This window comes from Peromyscus californicus, unplaced genomic scaffold, assembly GCF_007827085.1.
Source record: "Peromyscus californicus insignis strain IS unplaced genomic scaffold, ASM782708v3 Scaffold_5__1_contigs__length_169319896, whole genome shotgun sequence".
Taxonomy (NCBI): domain Eukaryota; kingdom Metazoa; phylum Chordata; class Mammalia; order Rodentia; family Cricetidae; genus Peromyscus; species Peromyscus californicus.
The window spans coordinates 1,527,012-1,548,838 of NW_026294573.1; the positions used below are offsets into that span (position 1 = coordinate 1,527,012).

Genomic DNA, 21,827 nt, shown 5'->3' on the forward strand with positions numbered 1-21,827 from the left:
AAGGTTGGCTCCTCTCAGGGGCATGTAAAGCCCTGGGCGGGGGTGGGTAGGGGGAAGGTAAGGGGGCAGGGTATCCTTACTCACCTCGGCCAAAGAGGACACCCAGGGCCACTAGGGCTGCCAGCAGAAGCAGCAGCAGCAGCATCAGCCCCCACACCAGGAAGCCTGAGCGCTTCTTCCCAGATCGGTCTGATCTCTCCACCATCTCCACTGGGCTCTCCGACTTCCCCATCAGCCGGTTCTGGGTGGAAAGCACACAGATGAGCACCCCAGGCTGAGCACCCCAGGCCAGGGCCAGGAGAGGCAGCTGGAGCGTGAATGCCCCGACTACACTGAAGCTGGTGCTTTGAGAATGCTGTGTCCCGGTCTCTGTTCTCAAAGCTGCAAACTGTGCCCTGAGTACCCTGGTCTTGGGGTTCTTATGATGGGGCCGGGGTCTCTGAGTGCCTAGGGAACCCCTGTGTAGAAGGGGGACCTGACCAACTGGTCACGATGGCCATTGCTTCTCAAAGTCAGTTTCTCTCTTGTTCCATTCTCTGACATGGCAGGGGCAAACTCGTCCTGGAGCTATTCTGCTCCTGGCCTGGGGTCTGCGTGCTGGACCCAGGAGGCTCAGCCTAGATATCCACTGGTCTCTGCAGTGGAGTCTGTTTGGGTTGCCTGTGCCCAGGGGTTCCTGGAGTTAAGGGCCTGGATGACGGATTAGGGATGCTGTTGGGAAGGTGGCTCAGGCCCTGTGCTCCTTGCATGTCCTTCCACTGCTCCTGCTGGAATCCAGGAGTTTCAGGGGTGGTGGGGGTGGGAAGGGCAAGAACGTGTGTGGGAACCATGCAGAGCAAGAGATCAGCAGCTTGAAGCCCCGCCCCATTATCCCTTGGGCTGTGAGCAGATCTGGTCGTCATGTTCACTTTGTCACTATGGGGAAGACATTTTTCTGAGCCACCATGAGGTGTACAGTAGTGAAGGACACACAAGGTTGGTGGCAAGTTGCTGCGGTGACTAGGACAGGTGGCTGGGTAGGGATGGCTGCTGGACAGGTGCAGGTGACTGACAAGGTCTCTGGATAGGAGAGTGCTCCTGTGAGCCTCAGTTCTGCTCCCATTCACTGGGGATCTCAGGCGACTCTTTATACATCATCTTCCAAATGGCCCAGCCTGGGGAGAGGGTTTAGATGCTCCTGAGGCAATCCTCACAAAGCTGGGATGGCTGTTTCTGATAGGGTGCGGAGTGGGCTGGGCCCTGGGCCTCACTCCCTGCTGTCAGTTAACTGTTCCCTCTCTGTCTCTTGGTGTTCACAAACCCAGCACTTCAGATACTTCCTCTGGATGCTCAGACCATGGCTGCCTGGCCCTTTGCACACCCACAAGGCTTTCCTCCAGATAGTCCTATTCCCAAGTTGTTGAAAACTTCTGTTCCAGGCCTTTAGTTCTGCTGGGGTTTGACCTTGGCTCCATCCTACTGCCCCCAGTTTGCTCCAGGCTGCCATCTGCTTGAGTTGCAGCCAGACCTACTGAGGGCGTGTCCCCTTTTCCATCCAGAGGGGACTCCTTAGTGGGAAAGTCAGAAGATGTCACTCCTTCTTTAACCTTCCTTGGAGCAGCAATTCCTGCTGCCATCTTGGGACACTGTGGGCCTGCCACCTCACACTGTGCCCCCACCACCCTCCCACTTGTCAGGATGCCCATCTCCCAGGTCCCTAACTAAGGGGAAAATGGAGAAGGCCCCATCTTTCAGGGTCCTTCAATGACCTGGTTTTCAAGTTCAACTGAGCAACCTTAGCCAGCTCCTGTTCTGTGTTATCCTGACATACAGTTCTACAAACCCCAATTGTTCTGATTCATGTCATACTTATGAGAATACCAGCTCCCCGAGGCCTGGGGCTCCTGTGTCTTCATGTGGGGCATCCACAGCACCAGTTGAAAAAGTGAGTGGCCGGGCGGTGGTGGCGCACGCCTTTAATCCCAGCACACGGGAGGCAGAGCCAGGCGGATTTCTGTGAGTTCAAGGCCAGCCTGGGCTACCAAGTGAGTTCCAGGAAAGGCGCAAAGCTACACAGAGAAACCCTGTCTCGAAAAACCAAAAAAAAAAAGAAAAGAAAAAAAAAAGAAAAGAAAAAAAAAAGAAAAAGTGAGTGAATGAAAGAATGAGTAGCAAATGAGTAAGTGGATGAGTGAGTGAACGAGTATATGTCAACCCTGCAGGACAAGCCTGGGCATGGATCTGGCCTTTGAAGCTCATGTTCCAGCAACCTGTTCTGACTCCGAATGCATTAGCTAATTCTCTTCTGTGTTCTGCCGGCTCACATCACTCTGTCCTGAAAACTTTACTTCCTGCTAACAAGGCACATACAATAACAAACAAACAAAACACAGCCAGGTGGTCTGGGGCAGGTGGGGCATGTCTGTGTTGGGTAAGAGGGAAAGGAGTCAGTGCGGCCAGGCCCTGAAGTAGGTTTTCATCTCCCTGGAGATCTTCCAGGAGACTCTCTGGGTTGTCATGATGAGGGGACAGGGGACTTTCAGGGAGGAAGTGGGTCAAAGGGGCTACCCAACTAGGTGTAGGTGATGAAATGCTGAAATGCTCGGTGCCCTCGAATGAAATGCCTGGGTTCTCAGAGGGTGCCATGACAAAGCTTAGTTGTCAAGTGTGATGGTGCATGCCTGGAATTCTAGCATTTGGGAGGCTGAGACAGCAGGATCGCTGTGATCTCAAGACCAGCCTGGATTACAGAGTGAGACTGTCTCAAACAAAACAAACAGACAACCCCAAACCCAAACAACAAAATAAAACAAGATACTGCCCAGTGAAGCAGCCGGGCAGGGCCTTCTCAGTGAACCTTACCTAGTGATCTCAGGAGCCGCAGCCACCTCTGGGCAAATCCTTAAAGGCTGGGTTAGGATGTCTCAGAGCTGGGGTGAGCTGGCCAAGATGGGCTCTGGGTGGAGTAGAGCAGCGGTCAGGCTGATCTGGCTGTGAGGTCACACGGTACTGGCTCCTGGTTCACCTTTGTGATGGCATGAACTCCCTGGAGATGGGACATACTCAGGCATTCCACGGGCTTCAGTGTGGGGGAGGGGCAGATGTGCTTTCTGGCACAGGGACCCTGCTGAGTGGGTGTTCTGATCCTCCCCAAGCCCTGTCTCCCTCTCATTTCTGTCTCTTGACTCTAGTCCAAAGGGATCTAGGGACTGCTGAGAAGGAAATCCGGTGCTCATTTGGCCTGAGGTGTTGGTAGGGTTTCTGTGCAGGCTGATATGGCCCCTCCTCTGGTGTTCTTCCCTGCAATCTCTGGGTGGGTGAGGGGTGGTTACGGAGAACTTGCCAGCATAGGGGAGGCCCTGCCCATCGAGATGAACAGGCATGGCGACAGAAAGGATCCTCACTCGAGATGATAGTGAGAGGTTGGACTGCTTCCCAGGGCACGTGGGGAAACTGTGAAGTTCAGATTCCAACCCAGAGCCAGGGAGGGAGCCTGGCTAGGGACCTGGAAGAGGGGCTTTGGGCTCAGAGGCTGTCTTCCAGATCTTCAAATATGAGCCAGGAATATGCTCAAAGAAAGTGGAAGGGCCCTAAGCAAGGGCTGACTTCGGGCCTGACTGGTGGTGGCCCATGGACAAGTGCTCCTGGCCTCCAAGGGCATCTGGAAGGGCTGGACTGCAGAGCCAGGGTCCCAAGAAACCAATCTCCTAATGGGGCTGTTGGAAACACTGGGTCTGTGCTATGATGGCTTCTGAGGGTGGCCCCATGGCCTGTGGGGAGGGCAGTCTCCACCTTAGCTCAGAGCTGGGCTCAGACCTTAGGTCCATCACCTGGAATTTTGGGTGGAATTAGTAGTTTACTTTTCTTTTTTGGTATGAACAAGTGCCTAACAAAAACACTAAGGAAGGATTTAGTTTAGAGCAGTTTGAAGGTCCAGTGCATCATGATGGGGAAGTCAGGACACAGAATGATGAATGCTGGTGCTCAGCTCACTTTTTCCTTTTTATTCAGTCCAGGACCCCAGTGTTGCATATCGGGGGTGGGTGTTCACATGGGTCCAAGGAATCAAGAGACAGAGGCACCTCAAGGATGCTTCTAGCCTTTCCCAGCTGCAGGGGGATCTGTCTCTATGGACTGGTCCACTGTAGCTTAGCAATCCCTTTTACTGTTCTCCAATTTACACCTTTTTGCAAGTTAATCTTCGTACCCCAACACCTCTCATCTAAGCTTGCCCAAAGGGACAATGCCAAATGCAAATTCTTGGCCAAATGGTGTTCCAGGTTTTTCTTCAACCAAATTTGCATAGGCTGTGCATCTTCAGAAAACTCTTAGACAAGATTCACATAGAGGGTACGGAGAAACAAAAGGTAGCAATCACAAAAGGCAGATTAAGGCTAGGTGCTAACACTCTGGAATCAAACCAGCTGCAGCCCCACAGGAATTCTCCCAACAATATCCCCCCTTTCTATATGCAATAATCAGTTATTTTGGAGGTTATGCAGCTTTACAGCAAATACAGCCTTTTCTCTATCTCTCTGTTTTACAATCTTACGTAAGTAAGCCAAAACATTTTAAAGCCAATAAGGTTACTATTGCTAGCACAAGAGCAACACTTGCTAAAACCAGAAATCTATTAAATTGATTCACAGGGTTGAATGAGTATCTGCAAGGCCTTCTGTAACATCCATGCTGTGGGATGATCCTTCTGTATGATGTGAATATGTATTACTCTCATTGGCTAATAATAAAGCTGTTTGGCCTACGGCAAGGTTAGAGGGAACAATCAAACCGAAGACTGGGATGAAGGGGGGCTGAGTCAAGAGGGACACAAGTCAGCCACCCAAGAAGCAAGATGCCAGAGGACTGGTAAAGTCATGGCCATGTGGCAATACATAGTGGAATAGAAATGGTTTAATTTAAATATAAGAGCTAGTTAACAATAAGCCCGAGCCAACAGCCAAGCGTTTTGTAATTAATGTAAGCTTTTGTGTGTTACTTGGGACCAGGTGGTCAGGACAGAAAATTCTGCCTCCACTTACACCCCAGCTCGTGGGATGGCACCGCCCACATCTAGGATGGTTCTGCCCTCTCTGGTTGAACCTTTTTGGAAATACTCTTGGAAACACACCCAGAGGTATATCTCCCAGGTGATTCCAAATCCAGGCAAGTTGATACTGATTAACAAACATAGATGGATCTTATCATGAAAACAATTGTATGCCCAATGACAGACAGGTGTGGTCAAGCTTCACCTACAAGGGGCTGGGTAGTGTTAGTAGAGAGCTAGTCTCCTGAGCAGAGAGGGGGAGCTGGCTGGTCTGACGAGTGCCTCAGAACATTTCAGTATGTGATTCATGCGTTATCTTTACCCCAGTTACACTAACAACTTCCTAAGAAATAATAGCTCTCCATATAAACTGGTGCTGTGGCAATCTCTGGTGTGGCTTCAGCCTCCTTCATGGATGTTTCCCACTACCTACACAAGTAGGAAGGCTGGCTGTCCACTTAGCCTCAGGGGTCCTCTTGTCTCTGACTTTCCCAGCATTGAGATTATAGGTGTGTGGCACTCTGGCCTGGCATTTTATCACCCCAGTTCTGAGGATTAAACTGAGGTCCTCGTGCTTGTAAAATAAGCACTTTACTGAGCTGTGTCCTCAGCCCCTTACTGAGTTCTTGTGAGAAAATTAGGGCATTGAACAGGAACTTGACTCTGAAACTTGCAATGGGCACATCTGGATGGGCTGAGGTGAGAACTCAGGGGCCCCAGCCTTTCAAGGGACCCTCCACCAGAAACATATGGGGACAACAGGCTTTCTCGTTTGAAAACCCCATGGTGAGTTAGTGCTAAAAGACCTGGCTTTAAACCCTTAGCAGGTCAGGTTTTAGGAAACTCTGAGTGTGAATAAAGACCAAGTTGGGCCCTTCAGGCTGTGGTTTACACACTGACACCTTCAGGAGTCCTGGGAATGTGGGTGGAAGTAGAGTCTAGGGTGATAGCCAACTGGATTGGGGGGGCTTTGTGCACCCAGATCCTGATGAGAACTCTGTTGTTCCAGACCACACTCTGCTGGAGGTGACTCATGGTTTGCTTGGTGCAGTGAAAGCTGGACCCCATGGCTAGACACCTGCCCTGGGCACAGGGCTTGGGTTCTTTCCATTCCAGCCAAACATGGAGAAAGGAGCTGGGAGATTGTGAGTAGGAGGTTGGGGGCTGCAAGTAGGTGGATGGATCTGCAGAATGTGAGCTCCAGGATGGCGGGGGCCTATGTAGCCCTGTAAATGGCCAGCTTCTAGAAACCTTCACCAAGATCTTCAGACTGCTGTGGTGCCTAATATAGCCTGGGACTGTTTCATGAGACCATGTGTGGGCTGAGGGGGCTTGGCTAGCTAAGATTCCCCTCCATCTTCAGGGACCAGAGGTCTGTGGTCAGGGCAGAGGTGGTGGTGAGGAGACACTATTTCAGTTCACTCAGCTGCTACGACAAAAATTTTACAGGCTGGGAACCTTATCGACTGAGATTTATTTATCATGACTGTGAAATCCAAGGCTGGGTACTGGTGGGCATGTGGGGCAGGCCTGTATCCTGGCCTCACACACTGTCCTCACACATGGGTGGGCTGAAGTGTCTTATAAAGCCACTCATCCCAATCTTTAAGGCTCCATCATCACAATCTAATTCCTCCCTCCCCACCTGAAAGACCCCACATGGTGGCACCATCTCATTGGTAGTTGGATCTGAACAAATGAATTCTGGAAACACATTTAGACCATAGCAAGGTGCCAGATGAGCAGTGGTGTGTGTGTGTGTGTGTGTGTGTGTGTGTGTGTGTGTGCATGTGCACACTCACGCACCAAGACTCTGGGAGATGAACCATGAGGTGCTGGGCGATGCCCCCTTGTGGCTGGAGAAGGAGAGGCCTGGGAAGAACATTGCCAGATTCCAGTGCCTTCATGCTTAGAATGACAAGGACTGAGATGTCCTTGAGTAGATGAAAGTGACAAGACCCCTCAGGTTGAAGGACAGCAGGAATGAAAGGCACAGGGTGGGGAGGGCATGCCCAGGTGACACCTGCCTGCCACCTCCATGCTGACCCACCTTAAGCCACCAGGATTCCGTGGCCTTAACCTTGGTCCTGCTGGGTGTTGGCAAGTGTCTGCAGTGCCAAGGAATGCACAGGTGGAGAGATGGACATGTGGTGGGTGAAGGGGCAACCTGGGGAGAGGCGCATCAGGCTATCCTGGAGGTTGTGGTGGGGAAGGCAGGCAGGAACCAGGTTGTGCCTCACAGAAGCCTTTCTAGGCTCCCTGCTCTTCCTAGTCCCCTGTGGCATTGAGGCAGAGCTTGGCAGGCCTCAGGTACTATATTAGCCAGGAGGAGGGCTCTCACACCACAGAGGGATGACAAGGCAAGTGAGGCCTTTGTAGGAAGGGGGCTGCTAACCCCACCCAGTTACTTCATCGCTGCCGGGGAATGGGCAGGATCAGTAATCATGTGTGTCTGAGCCTGGGAGTTGGTCTGTCTAGGAGGTGAGGCAGCAGGTTTCTATGGGGCTAAAGACCGCTGGAGGATGGGGCAGAGAGAGCAGCCCATGGCAAAGGGAAGTGGTCAGAATTCAGACACACTGCCCTCACCCTCACAGGAGAACCCGGGAAGGGGTTTGTGCCACTCAGTGCCAAGCAGCCCTGTCCATTGTAATGACAGCTTTGGTGGTGGAGGTCATGACGGTGACTGGCTGGAGCCCCATGACAGGGAGCAAGACTGGATGGGAAGTTTGTACACATAAGGAAATTGCTGTCACAGCTCAGAAGGACCAAATCACATGCTGACAACTTGGACAGGCCAAGGCCAAGTAGAAACCTGGGGTCTCTCAACCTTAAGAGGACTGGTGGAGGAAAGGGGCTGCCTGGGCTGTGCTGGATGGCACGGGCATGGAGTTCCCTGGGGAACGCCCTTGCAAAGCCAGTTCCACAAATGCATCTAGGAGTCTGGACCTTGGGGAAAGTTGATGCAGGAGGCAGTCCAGGCCCAGTCTAAGCAGCTTCCTTCCCAGGGAGGGCTCTCTGGGACAGCACATCTCCCCCAAGACTGTCAGGTGCCAGCCCTGATCTTGCCTTTGGCTGCTCCAAGGCCAGGTGTGAGCAGAGTGCCAAGTCTGCCCACTTCAGTGGGGCTGTGAGCCACCCAGCACAGCTGTTCTGCATAAGCAGGAACTGTCTCCTCTAGTCCTATAGCAAAGGACAGGGAAGGGGAGACAGCAGCTCTTGGATCTGGGGAGCCAGATGCACCCTAGATGAGAAGTTAGGTGCTGGTGGGGGAGTCAGGTGGGTTAGCTACTGGTCAGTGTAGTCTGCAGCCAGAGGACCCCTCCTTGCGAGTCCTCACCTTCAGCCTCTTCAGCCCACTGTGGCTGGGGTCCACCAGGAGGCCATTCTGGGCCGCTGTCCAGGCTTCCTCATAGCGCTGCTCCTCTAGACAGCGCTGCCCATGGATCAGGAACACACTGGCTGTGGGGGCCCGGCCTGGTTGCTCTGACAGGCTGCTTTGAGCTTGAGCTGGTGACAGGGCTAAGGCCTGGGTGAAGGCCCCTGCAGCTCCATCCTTATCTCCCAGACTCAGTAGCAGGCGACCCCGGGAGCAGAAATCTTCTGTCTGCCTTGGGAGGTCACTGTTCCCTGCACCCTCCTGCAGCACATGGTCCAGGTCCCTGAGTGCCCGGCCATATTCCTGCAGCTGGGTCAAGCAGGCCATTCGGAGACGTAGGTGATAAGGACTGCTGCCACCAGCCAGGACTGCCAAAGAACAGTAGCCCAGTGCCCGCCCGGGCTGTCCTAAATCCAAGAGGTTGCTTGCTTCCTTGGCAGCGGCCTGTGCAGGGGACACAGAGAAAGCACACAGAGTTAGCCTCTCTGCAGTCAGCCTCTGTTGGTGTCCGGTTCTCTCCCTGTGCAGGAAACCCACCCACTTTTGGGGGCCTGGTCATGGGTAGGGATGCCTCGAGACCCCTAGGTAGACGACTCCCTGTGAGAGAGGGCTGCAGCCGGCCTAGTATGGCTGCCTCCCCTTGGTCCCAGTGCTCTGCAGATTCACTGCTACAGAGGGCAAACACCACACGGTGTTAGATGTTTCTGCCAGGAGGGCTGAAGGGTCCCGGGGCCAATAGGGACAGGGAACCGGCTTTCCTGCATGGGGTGCAGTGCCATCTCTCTGCACTAGACTGAAGGCTCCTAGGCAGGGCTTTGGGCTCTGAGGCTCTCACAAGGGCACCTGCTCTTCTGTTCCCTGCTGTGTGACCTGCAAGACCTCTTGCCCTCCCTGCTGAGCTGCCTGTTCCTCGTGACTGCCGGGTGCAGCTAGAAGGAACTCAAAAACCATCAGCGCAAAGGTACACCCAAACTCTGTAGACGCCTCACTCTGACCATCTCCGGGAGGGGCGCTGACTGTGTTAGGCGCAGGCGCAGTATAGCAGGACCGCTCGTGGCGGGCGGGACCAGTGGGAGGGGGGGCAGGAAGCTAGGAAAGGCCATTTCCGGGTTGGTCCCTGTTGCTGGGCAACTAAATGCTGCCTTGCTAAACCCAGCCCCTGGGGTCTGAGACTCCCTAGGCCTTGGGGTCTCCCCAGTGTTTTCTCGATTCTCCCCTTCAAGCTCCGGGACCTCCCCAGGCATCTATCTCAAGTCCCCATTCCCTGCTCAAGCTCCAGGAACCCCGTAGCGGCGTCCCCCCTCCCCCCGCCCTCCAGAACTCAAGATTCCCTAGTCCTCCTACAGCTTAGGGATCACGATTCCTCTTCTGACCCTTTTAGACCTTCAGGATCCCACTCCCCAGACCCCTCCAGTTCTGGGACTCCTATCTGGCACCTAGGACCTCAGAGACATCTCTGGCCCCACCCAACCCTAGGACTCCCCAACCTCCGGACCCTGTGTAAGCTTGGGGACTCTCGCCCACCTTCCCTGGGTGCCTTGACCCCTTTCTCTTAGCTCACAGGCCAGATCCCAGGCCCTCCCTGCCCTGAGGCTTTAGTCCCTTAGAACTCTATACTAGAATACTATTCTATAAAGCCGGTGGACTCCAGCCTAGCCGCTCCGCTAAGTTCAAGTCCAGCTAGCACCGTCACAGCCTTTGTCCCCTTCCTCTGGGCAGCAGGTCCTTTGCTTGGGAAGCCGTCAACACTGTTGTGCCAATCCTGCTGTTACAGCCACTCTCTGAGACGCCCTTTTCCATGTCGCTCGACTGGCAGAATTCAGAGCAATGGAGATGAGACGCTTGTTTGCTCCATGTCTCTCTGACTCCGAGGCCTAAAGCCTGGACTTGTATACCCTCTCCTGGTCTTCCCAGCCTGAGCTGGGTCCTGGAGTGGGCCTTGTACCAGCATAAGGTGCCCAAGTCACTTGTGGCTTCCAGTTACAAGCAAAGCAGGGGTAGTGCATCTAGAAATCTTCCTTGGTCAGATCTGGGGCTTCTTACTTGACCCCACCCCAAACCCAAGGAAGCCAGCCAACAGCAAGAAGGGAAGAGCTGCCTGGGTGGGTGTGGAGTTCTGAAGCTTGTGGTACTGGGACAAGGTCAGCATGGGGCTCATGGGGTGCTGCATACCTGGGTGAGACTCTGCTGCTCTGGGGGTTCAAGGAGATGCAGCAGGAAGCTAAGGTCCTGAGTGTCTATCTCTGCCAGGCACTGCAAGTCGTGGGCAGCAGTTGACGCATCTCCCCTTTTAAGCTGGAGCAGGCCTCGCCGGGCTTGGGCAGCCTCTGATGATGGGGTGAGGTGAAGGGCTTCTTGCAAGTGGGTGCCAGCCTCCTGATACTTGCCTGTGGGAATCAGGAGAAAATGGTCAGTGTGTGTGTGTGTGTCTCAGGCAGAGGCATGCCCAAGAACGGGGACATCTAGCCCTAGGGAGCTACTCTTGTGTCCCACATTCTGTCTTAGTTGGGGTCCAGTTGATAGGAACAGACTCAGCCCAGTAGGAGCAGAGCTGTGGAGCAACCCCTAAGTCTTTGGAGGGTAAATGCAGATTACAGAGAGCTTCCTTTCGAACAAGGGGGTGACAGGGAAACCCACATGGCATATGTGGATTCACTGGTTCTTTGGGCCTTTTCTCTGCCAACAGGGATGTGACTTGAAAAACTGGAGAGTAAAGCCAGGTGGTGGTGACACACGCCTTTAATCCCAGCCCTAGGGAGGAAGAGGATGATGGATTTCTAAGTTTGAGGCCAGTTTGGTCTACAGATCGAGTTCCAGGACAGCCAGGACTATACAGAGAAACCCTGTCTTGAAAAACAAAACAAACAACAAACAAAAAGCCAGAGAGTTGCCATTGCACAGCCCCTACAGGGGTCAGAGGTCACAGGATTTGGAAACTTAGAAGGAATAGTACAGGGACTCTTTCTCCACAGAGAATAACACAGAGGACCAGGAGTGTGGGACAGAGGCCCATGCTCCCCACTCTTCCACACACCCAGTCTTGTGAAGATGTCTGTGAGAAGCAGGTGCCAGCTGGGCTGTGTAGCATCGATTCTAATAAGTGCCTCCCCGATGGCAAGGAGGCTCTGGGTGTCCTCCCCTCTGAGGGGGCCTCCAGCATCCAGCCACTGGTTTAGGAGGGCTTGGCAGCGGGTATGGAGGCCCTGAGTGAGGGGCAACTGAACTTCTGGCTTCAGGGAGTGGATCTCAGAGATCACAGTGGCTGGGTCGAGCTTCAGGGCGGAAACCATGTCATCCACAGCTTCCTGCCAAGGGAGGAGGGCCTGTGAGCATCAGGGTGGGAGGGCTCTCTTCCATCCTTCCATTCTCTTCTCAAGTTCTCTCCCTGGAGGCTCAGAGGGTCTGTCACCCACCCTTCCCCACTCTGACTATCCTGGCCTACCTACCATCTGCATGGAATTATTTAAGATCCACTTAGTTGCCCCAAGAGCTTGCACATCTAGCCAGGCAGACTGAGGCAGGAAAGCGGGGAAGGCAGGCTTACCCAAAGGTGGATCTGTGGGAATGTGGCTCTTTCTTGTTCCCTGAAGTGCTTCTGGGGGGAATACCAAGTTCTGACATGCACCCCGATGGCTCTGGAAGGACTGACTGTGCTCACCCTCCTTCAGCACGGGAGGAAGGCAGCACCCTGTCCTCCCTCACCCCTGCTTGCCCCGCCCCAGGTAGGGAGGATGGGCTGGCACCTGAAGCTGGTCCAGGGCCAGATGCACGAGGGCTCGCCCACACAGAGCTTGCACGTTCCTTGGTTCCTCCCGAAGCAAGGAGTTGAAGTCAAACATGGCGGTCTTCTTCTGACCCAGGAGCCCGTAACAGCGGGCTCGGGTGAGGAGGGACTCACTGGCCTGACTCCCTGAAGGAAGTAAATGTGGTCAGGACATGGCTTTGGCTGGGGTTCTTGTACAGGGTTCCATCTAGCATCCAGCCTGGGTGGGCACAGGAACACAAGATCACCCCTCGGGTGCTAACACTCCATTGGGTACCAAGACAGAGTTAGGCTGCCAGGGTTACTGGCCCCAGGGCAGAAGCCCAACCTGGAGCGGTGGTGCCTGGGGGGCTAGTGGATGGCTAGGGTGTCCTAAGAAGGTCTATGCCACTGTTTTGGGGGAAAGGGACAGGCAGGACTTGAGTAGTAGGATAAGGTCCGTAGGCCAGGGTAGAGAGAAGAAGCATGTGGTGGGTAGGCTGTGAGGCTCCAGGTGGGCAGCAATTCCCAGTGAACTCTGGGAGATGGAGCCCTTCCCTAAACAGAGTGCCTCTAGCACACTCCTTCTGTGTATCTAATGCCCCACACAGGGAACCACATGCTCACTCTGCAAGCCACTCTGAGCTCTGACCTTTCCCTGCCACTGGTGACCCACTGGAATCAGGACACTAACCACTCCCCTCCCGCCTCCCATGGGCTCTCTTCTGAGGAGCGAGCCGTGGGGTGGTGCCAACACAAGCCACCAAGAAGCCACCACACTCCGAGTGAAAGCTCTACGCTCTCCCACCCCTGGCGCGCTCTCCCACCCCTGGCGCTGCCAGGCTCCAGGTACCCGTGCTAGCGCCAGGGCATTTGAGCGCTGCACTCCAGCACACTCAGGGCAGGTCTGCTGCAGCCCAGATGGGACGGCTTGGCTGGATGTGGAGGCCACGTGTGGTCATACAAAACCTGTCGCTACCATGAAGGGCTCAGGGGAGCCAAGGTCTGGCCTACACCTCGGAGTGGAGCACGGGGCGGGGGGCAGGGTCCCAGCTAGCCCAGACCCTTTTCAGGCCTTGGTATGTTCACTGGACAGCCAGGGTTTAGCACTCAGGTGATCTTGGCAAATGGTCCCATCTTGTCCACACTGTGATGGCTCCAGGGCACAGGATTGTGTGGAGCAAGCTTGTCCTCTGATCCCATGTCTCCCATGCATCTGGCACAGGATTAGACCCTCGGGACTGGTGGGGGTTCCTACCTGCAGCAAAGATGGCCAGAGAGAGGTAGGCGATGGCTTCCCTGGTGTGGGCCTCGCTGTCGGGCCCACCTAGCCGTGCCCGCAGGATGCTCAACGCCCGTGTGTGGCAGTGGTTTTGCAGCAACTGCAGGTCTTCACGGTGGAAGATGTCCAGGGTGTGCTGGAGACAGGCCGTGTCTCCAGACTGGGCCACCTTCTTCACCAGCTGTGGGAGCAGGAGTGGAGTCATCACTGTCCTCCCCGAAGGACTCCTCCTCCTACCCATGCCCTTCCCAGCACTTGCTGCCCTTAGGAGGGCCTGGCCCTGTCTCCACAAACCTGGGGTGGGGAAAGCTGTTTATTTTGAGCACTGGAAGGTTTTCCATGCATTGAAGCCCTAGCTGTTTAAACCCTTGAAGGTATGTTTGTCCCCCATTTATTGTGTCTCCTCCAAAGAGGACAGGGATGTGGGGGGTGAAGAAGCACTCTGCAGTAGAAGTCCCCTCTGCAGAATGTCGAGGTGGGGTGGGGCAGGTTCTCCTTTCCCTGAGTCTTGGTGTCCTCCTCTGTCACGTGGGGGGAGACCCCACCCCAACATGCTGACCCAAGGGAGACTTGAACAAGCTTGAGCAAGGGACCTCAGAACAGCACAGGGACTCTGGAGAGCTGCTCATAAGGTGTGGACCAAAAGCCAAGGGTCTGTCTGGGCCCTAGCCAGGGTGAACTCCTCAGGCAGAGACAGGCTCCTCCCTCCAAAACTCCATCCTGGGAAACACACACTGTTTCCCATGGGCCTGGTGCAGATTTCTGTCCCTGGCAGAGAAGGATTGGTTAGTTACAGATTTCTACCTACCCTTCTGCCCAGCGGATCAGGGTTCCAGCCAGGTCAGAGGACAATGAAGAAGCTGGCTGGTCCCTCAGCCTAGACCTCGAGGCCCCAAATCCCCCCAGAAACGTGACCTGTGGACCTCAGTGTAAACCCAAAAGCTCACAACACCTGAGCCAGGTCTTAAACTCCACCATTCAGGGAGCGGGGATTCTCAGAGGCTGGTAAGCAGAGTTAAGCTTGAGTAGGAGCTTGGCCTATGATTCATTGGTTCTTGGCCACTTTATACCACATTATACCATAGCCAAAGCAAATAGGAGGCACCTACTGTATGCTGGAACCTCCCAGGTCCCAGGCACTACCTTAGCCAATGACGGTCAGAGAGGTGAGGGCTGGCAGCAGGTGGTGGAGTGGGGCTTAATGAGGTTTGCCTGTTCCAAAGCCCAGGCTGCAGGGAGCAGATATGGGGTCACAGGTTGCGTGGTGTCCGCCGCAGAGCTGTGCCCACTCCTACCTGAACAAGCCCACCTGGGACTTCTCACCTGGTTGGCATCATAGCAGAAGCCCCTCCTCAGCTGAAGCAGGGCCAGCCGCACTAGCACAGGGGCTGCCTGGGGCCTCCGGGACAAGGCAACCAGCAGGGATTTGTGAGCATCATCTAGGCGGCCCAAGAGGTACAGGGCATCAGCCACCAAGAGGCAGGAAGTCTCATCCTCCGCATCCAGCTCCATTAGCAGCATGGCCAGCTGGTACACACCACAGGCATCCCTATGGAGAGGGTGGCTCAATGTGGGACAGGCCTTTTCCTGCATCCCCTACATTGCTCAAGAGGTCAGGCGTCAGGTGAATCTTGTCCCCATCCATACCCGTAGTCTTTGTAGACCCTTTCCCAATGAGCTGCAGAGGAAGGACAATATCACCTCTCTCCAGATTCCTAACCTGCCCCTTCACCCTCTCCCCTGCTCTTTCTACCACCCCACGGGGCAGGTGCTATACAGAAGTCGGGACCAAAGCCATCTAAGGTCTTTGAGCAGATACTGCCTCAGTTTCCTTTCTTATAAATACAAGAATTGATGGTTTGGCTTTGCTGGGCTCACCACGAAGAAACATAGCAACAGTAATTTACATCAGGGCAGAGGAAGCTCATGGGTATGTGTAGGGTGTGGACTGACCCAGTGGGCGAAGGTCAGACAGCTGGAGGTACACCCATCAGGTAGCAATGTGTCACATGAGTCTGGGAGGGCAGGTTGGGTAGTACTTGAAGTCAAAGACCTTTTCTTGGAGCTGTCTACTGAGTCAGAGCTACACCTGTCCCCCTTTGGAGACAAGGTGGTGTTGTGGACAAGATGTCACAAAAGTGTTTAGCAACAAAGGGAAACGTAAAAACTCAACATCAACTAAATTTAAGAGGAGGGATACAAGCTGCAGCTTCAGCAAAAACTCCATATGTAGCAGGAATCTTAAACGGTCTTATTAATAAGAACAACCCCGGAGCCAGGTATTGGGGTGAACGCTGGAAGATCAGCGAGACAGAACAGGCCACAGCTACCTCACCTGGCCAGTTCCTCAGCTGATCCTGTTTCCTCAGACTGGAAGCTTCTGAGTTTTTATCCAAATGGATCTCAGCTGAACTGTGCTGCTCCAAAGCCTGAGAGCTTAACCAGCCAAAAGCTTCTAGTTTCTGGTCCTCACGCCTTATATACCTTTCAGCTTTCTGCCATCACTCCCTGGGATTAAAGGTGTGAGTCACCATGCCTGGCTGTTTCCAGTGTGGCCTTGAACTCACAGAGATCCAGAGGGATTTCTACCTCTGGAATGCTAGGATTAAAGGTGTGAGTGCCACCATTTTCTGGCCTCTATGTCTGTCTAGTGGATGTTCTGTTCTCTGACCCAGATAAATTTATTAGGGTGCACGATATATTGGGGAACACAATATCACCACATCCATATTTTGAGACATTTTATGTGCACAGTAAGAAATAACTAGACTGACACACTGCAGGGGACTAATGTTCAAGGATTTCATACTTTCCATTTAAAAAGGAAAAAAAATTGGGGGCTGGAGAGATGGCTCAATGTTTAGGAGCACTGAACGTTTTCCTAGAGCACTAGGGTTCAATTACCAGCACCCACATAGTAACCACAACTGGAATTTCTAGTCCCAAAATCTAATTCCCTCTGCTGGCTTTTGCTGGCACTGCACACATGTAGTACACATAAATACAGGCAAGCAAAAAAAAAACCCCACAAAATAAAATGGAAATATTTTATTTTTAATATTGTGTGTGTGTGTGTGTGTGCATGTGTGAGTGTGTATGAAAATGAGTGCAGGTGTCCTTGGAGGCCAGAGGCACGGGATCTCCTGAAGCTGGAATTATAGGCTGATGTGAGCTACTCCATGCATGTTGCTGGGAACTGAACTCCGGCTCTTACTAGCACCTGTTCTCAACTGTTAAACCATCTCTCCAGCCCCCTGACCTTTTCAGGTTTTCACTTTTTTGTTTGTTTGCTTTTTTGTTTTTGAGACTAGGTCTCCCTTTGTAGCCCAGGCTGGCCTGGAGCTCTATGGCAGCCCTCCTGTGTCAATGTCCCAAGTGCTGAGGTTGCAGGTGTGAGCCAGTGTGTTCCTAACATTAAGGGGAGGAATCCCACAAGGTACCACTTTCTGAGACCCAGGATCCTGAGATCTCAGCCATGGCTCCAGATCCCCACCCATCCTTGCTTAGGGAAGCCACCTAGCCGATCCTAGCGCAGTTTTCTATCAGACATCCCTCCCTAGCTTCCCCCACCTCCAGCGCAGGGCAGGCTCTCACCCTTCCTGTGCCTGTGCGGCGGGGCCGGCCCCCTGCACCGCTTTCCTCACGCAGCCTGGCGAGCGCAGCAGCATCCTGCGACCCTCCTCCCGCAGCACTGTCAGCAGCAGCCCTCGCTGGTTCCAGGGCACGTAGGCTTTGGCGACTAACAGCGCCTCCTCCAGCCGCAACCGGCAGGCGGTGACATAGTCCAGCGCGCCCAAGAAGGCGCTGCCCTCGAGCACCCGCAGCAGCCCTCGGCCACACAGCGCGCGCACGCAGCCCCCGGCGTGCGGCGACCCGCGCTCCACCACCGCCTGGAAATCATCGCGCGCCTGCTGCGCATCGCCCGCGTGCAGCGCGCAGAAGCCGCGCAGCGCCAGCAGCGGCGCGAGGTCTCCGGTGCGGTCTCCCACGCGCTCCCCGGAACGCCTGGGCCTCAGGAGGCGCTCACACTGCATGCGAGCCCCCGCCACATCCCCGGACAGCAGCAGGCACTCGGCCAGGCGGATCCCTAGCGCGGGTCGCCTTCGGGCGGGCGCCACGCGGAACAGGACGTGGAGCGCGTGGGTCACGGGAACCAAGAGCTCGCGGTCCGCGTCCTCTCGCAGCTCCGGGCGGCTTCGCACAGCCTCCAGGAAGCGGGCGAAGCCCACGTCCGCCGCCTCCTGCGCCTGAGCTTGCAGGCGTTCGCGGTCCTCGGCGGACAGCAGGGCCTGGAAGTGCCTCCGTGCCCCGGCGGGACTCTCACGGAAGGCATCCTGTAGGTCCAGCAGCATGTCCCCGGCTCGGCCATCCAGGAAGAAGGCCGCGGCTGCGCGGGTGACCAGCAGGGCCGCCAGATGCTCACCTGGGGAGAGAAACGGGTGTTGCTCTGCCTTCCTGTCAGCTCAGGGCATCTCCCCCAAGTGTGTGGGTAACCCAGGGTTCTGAAACCACAAGGACAACCCCAAGCTCACGGCGCCCGTGAGTGATTGCCGCAGTATATGTGCCAGCACCACAGTTAGCAGCTCCTGGTGCCACCCAGCACTGTTCCCCGAGAGTGGCTCTGGGTAGGCATCACCTCTCAGTCCCAATCAAAATTTATTTACATTTCTTTCCGCCCTGACTTTCAGTGATGGGTTTTAGTTTCCTTTCAGGGATGTAGCCCCATCCAGCACACTCGGTGGAAATGAGGTTCTGACTCTGACTTTGTAGGGTCACCAGTCCTGGAATCTTTGCATCTTGCCTTCGTGGGACCCAACGCTTCCCTGTAGGAAACCAAGATAGCAGAGGGCCCGGGAAGGAGGGACTCAGTAATCAGAAGCCCTCACCCGAAGAGTAGGTGGACCTCGGCCACTGGCTGAAATCATGGTTTCTGTCTGCTTCCCATCGTTAGGATGGGAGCCCCAGGGTGTGAGGAGGGATGTGGGAAGCACACTACCTCAGCCCTGAACCCAGCAACTCAACAAACTACTAGTTTGCACAGACTGACCAAGAAACCCCCACCACCAGGGTCCCCTGTCCTGGCTGCAGAAGCCAAAGGTGTAAACAAATGGTTGTGAATAGGAGAGAGGTCAACCCGGAAGCAGCAGAGGGCCTGCAGCTGCTGACATCACACCCACATTTCCTTCCAAGAAAACAACCACACACACAGTTAAGAAATTGTCCCACAGCCCACTAGGGCTCTACTCATTTTTTCTTGTTTTTTACATCAGATCATCTCCATTTTATTTTAAATGTGGCTGACTCTTCTCCCATCCCTATGATGCTGATTTTTTCATTATTATTTCACTTCTCAATTAATTTCCTTTTTTGGGGGCGATGTTGGGTATCAAACCCAGGTTTGCATACGTGTTAGGCAAGCACTTCACCATTGAGTTATATACCCTAGCTAGTATTTATTAAATTTACACCAGACATTTGAGCAATGCTTTGTAAAAACTCTCAATTTGTTTATGTTCCTCAGATGAGGGCTGAATTTTGTTTTAGTAATCAGTTAAGTTGTCTGAACTCAATTTCCAAACTCTATATGTAGCCATGGCTGTCCTGGAAATCAATCTATAGGGCATGCTAGCCTCGAACTCAGAGATCTACCTGCTTCTGTCTCCCCCCCAACCTCCACCCCAGTGCTGAGATTAAGGTGTGTCACTAGCCTGGCAAGATTTATTTATTTATTTTTTTATGTGTATGAGTATTTTAACTGCATGTATGTCTGTGCACCACGTGTACACCTGGTGCCCATGGAGGTTAGAAGAGGGCATTGGGCCGGGCGGTGGTGCTATACGCCTTTAATTCCAGCACTCGGGAGGCAGAGGCAAGCCTGGTCTACAGAGTGAGTTCCAAGAAAGGCTTCCAAAGCTACACAGAGAAACCCTGTCTCTAAAACCAAAAAAAAAAAAAAAGAAAGAAAGAAAGAAAAGGCATCAGATCTCCTGGAACTGGAGTTACAGATGGTCATGAGCCACCGTGTGGGTCTTGGGAGCTGAATCCAGGTCTTCTACAAGAGCGGCCAGTGCTTTTAATGCTGAGCCATCTCTCTAGCCTCATATGTCCTTTTATTGCATTGCTGAACATGATGAATCATATTATTCTGGAAACATAAACTTGGCAAGTCCAATGTTATTGTTGTTTTTGTTTTGAGACAGGCTCTCACTGTGTAGCTCTGGCTGGCCTGGAACTCACAATGTAAACAGGCTGGCCTTGAATTTACATCCACCCTGCTAATCCTGCCTCTGTGTCCAGAGTGCTGGGATTAAAGGGCCAGCCTAAGTCTTAAATGATGTGATGCACTTTTGCCTACCACACATGAGAGCCAATCATTGGAGCCTTCAGCTCTCCCCGGTTGGTTCCTTCTTGTTCCTCACTGTGCCCAGGCCCTCAGGAACCCTGGCACTCAACAGACACTTTGTCCCCCCTTACCACATCCCAGTAGTTTTGTGTGCTCGCCCCTTGCTGCTTTGTAAGACCCTCTGGACAGCTAACCACAGACTGAAATCCACAAAGAACGGCACGCTGAAAGAAACCTTTACTCTTTGTAAGTTGATTGTCTTAGGTATTTGTTACAGCAAGAGAAAGCTGGTAGCATAGGTTTCCCCAGTCAACTCCTCCCCAGTCAAGTCTTCAAGGCTAACTTTAAATCATTCTTGGTCCCCCGTTAATTATGTCCACAGTCCTGCCCATGTGACTCAGTGACACCTCAAACTCCTTAATTCACTCTTGGCAAAGCTTCCTCCCTGGTCTGAGGGCCATGGCCTCCTGTCCGAAAGTCCAGGGGCTCTTGATGTTGCCTCCCAGTCTGAACTATCCTTCCAGCTTCCATCTTTCAGCTTCCAGCCTCCTCTCAGCCTCCCAGTCTCCCAACCTCCTCCCAGAATTCCAGATTCCATCAAGTCTGGCCTGCCTCTGGCTCCTGAATCACAATCCATACACAATAACAGAAGAAGCATGCTTACATCAGTTTGAAAAACCTCCTGTGGCTTTAAGTGAGGGTAATATCCAAAGTCCTCCAGGCCCCAGCCTCTGCCACCCCCTCCCCTTCCAGCCACCCTGACTATTTGGTGGCAAGGGCATTTCAAGCTTTCTTCCCAAGGGGTTTGGCATATTGATTCTGATTCATGGACTGGTTCGGTCTCAACTGAAAAGCCACCTCTTCTGAGAAGCCCTCCCTGACTAACAGCCAGATTTGTACCTTGCATTTTGTAAGGCAAGAATCTTGTTTGCTCCTTTTGGGTTCTTTGTGTTTTCACTGTGGTGTCCCCAGCTCCAGCCCCAGCTCTGGTCCCACCATAGGCAGATTTTAGCTGTGGCTGGAGTGACTGTTGCCCTGGCTCTTAGAGAATGTAACTTGTGATTCACTCTCCTACCTTGGGGTCTGCTCCCTGTTGAGTCAGGCTGAAGGTCCCGGCTGCATGCTGTCAGGCAGTCTTCAAATCTGCCTCTGTGAAGCAGAGCTTTAGGGGACATGGCATCTACCCAGCTGCCCCTGGGGTCCAGGGCCTCCAGGAGTCCCCGGCAGTTGGTCTCCTGTGAGCCAGTGCTCCCTGTGGCCTTCAGCTGTCCTGAGAGGTACTTCTGGAGGGTGCCAAGTAGTGTGGGGAGGTAGGGCTGCTGGTGGCTATGGATGAAGGCCACTGTGCGGTCTGCACTGGAGGCAAAGGTCTGAAGATAGGCAGCTATGCCCTCACTGGCCTGCTCCACAGACAGGACCCAGGCCAGGGCACGGGTCAGCTGTAGCTCCAGGGTCTGCTGGGAGTATGCATCCAACAGGGCATTGCAGCGCTGTACCACTTCTGCGTGGCGCCCGCGAGCCAGCAGGCCAGCTAAAAGGTACAGGACAGTGGCAGGGTGGTCGGGGTAAATGGCACCGAGGAAGGCAGAGGCCAGTGGCCCAGTCAGAGAGACCACCGCCATGCCGTCCCAGTGGATGTCAGGGATCTGACTGTCCCCACGACACCAGGCCTCCAGTGTGGCCACCACAGGTGCCCCTGGGGCCTCAGCCAGGACAGCCCGCATGTGCCGCATGGCTGAAGGGGCATGACAGCTGAAGGCAGCCAGGTAGAAGGCTGTGGCTAGGGGCAACTCCCCCAGGGCCAGGTGCTTGTCCCCCTCCTGGCAGAGGCAGGCCACGAGCTCCTGAGCTGACATTATGCTCTCAGTCCCCACTGGTCTATGTTGGGTCTTCATGAGTACCTACAGGAGAGGAGGGGAATTATAGTTAGTGTCCAAGGTGTCATGTTCACCTGCCCTATAGCCACCCTTGAGCCTGGCCTCAGAGCAACCTCTCAGCTCCTGCAACTGAGGCCTCAGAACCTGTGCAGACCCTGCTGGGTAGAACCTGGGACCTGGC

General features: G+C 54.0%; 2 protein-coding genes across 8 annotated transcripts in view; both read right to left on the reverse strand.

Moving 5' to 3' along the window:
* The window catches only part of Mmel1 (membrane metalloendopeptidase like 1), a 28,507-nt gene extending 26,594 nt beyond the window's left edge, over nt 1-1,913 (reverse strand). For 2 of the 6 annotated variants that reach the window (XM_052716764.1, XM_052716763.1), the window contains exon 1: nt 85-1,912. In XM_052716764.1, the coding sequence (XP_052572724.1) occupies nt 85-232 (148 nt within the window). In that variant the 5' untranslated portion in view covers nt 233-1,912. Of the gene's footprint in view, nt 1-84 lie in introns of all 6 variants that reach the window. The other 4 variants (XM_052716765.1, XM_052716767.1, XM_052716766.1 and 1 more) reach the window with 3 other exon arrangements.
* A 4,568-nt stretch (nt 1,914-6,481) lies between these two features.
* On the reverse strand, nt 6,482-21,663 carry Ttc34 (tetratricopeptide repeat domain 34). Of its 2 annotated transcripts, XM_052716761.1 has the most exons (8): nt 20,845-21,654; nt 17,021-17,849; nt 14,750-14,975; nt 13,403-13,607; nt 12,146-12,312; nt 11,437-11,707; nt 10,575-10,789; nt 6,482-8,846 (listed from the first exon to the last, which is right to left on the reverse strand). In XM_052716761.1, exons 1-8 carry the CDS (start codon nt 21,623-21,625, stop codon nt 8,319-8,321), a joined length of 3,222 nt encoding a protein of 1,073 aa, XP_052572721.1. In that variant the 5' UTR covers nt 21,626-21,654; the 3' UTR covers nt 6,482-8,318. The 2 variants fall into 2 exon arrangements, with proteins under 2 accessions (XP_052572721.1, XP_052572722.1); XM_052716762.1 differs by lacking the exons at nt 11,437-11,707; nt 12,146-12,312 and having other exon boundaries at nt 20,845-21,663.
* Nucleotides 21,664-21,827: the final 164 nt, after the last annotated feature.

Excerpts from the sequence above, each read along its gene's own strand:
- Ttc34 (XM_052716761.1), bottom strand. The coding sequence starts at position 21,625 with ATGTCAGCTCAGGAGCTCGTGGCCTGCCTCTGCCAGGAGGGGGACAAG. Across the intron at positions 12,313-13,402 it reads TCTGGCCATCTTTGCTGCAG|GGAGTCAGGCCAGTGAGTCC; the intron begins GTAGGAACCCCC and ends TACTTCCTTCAG. Across the intron at positions 10,790-11,436 it reads AGACATCTTCACAAGACTGG|GCAAGTATCAGGAGGCTGGC; the intron begins GTGTGTGGAAGA and ends TGATTCCCACAG.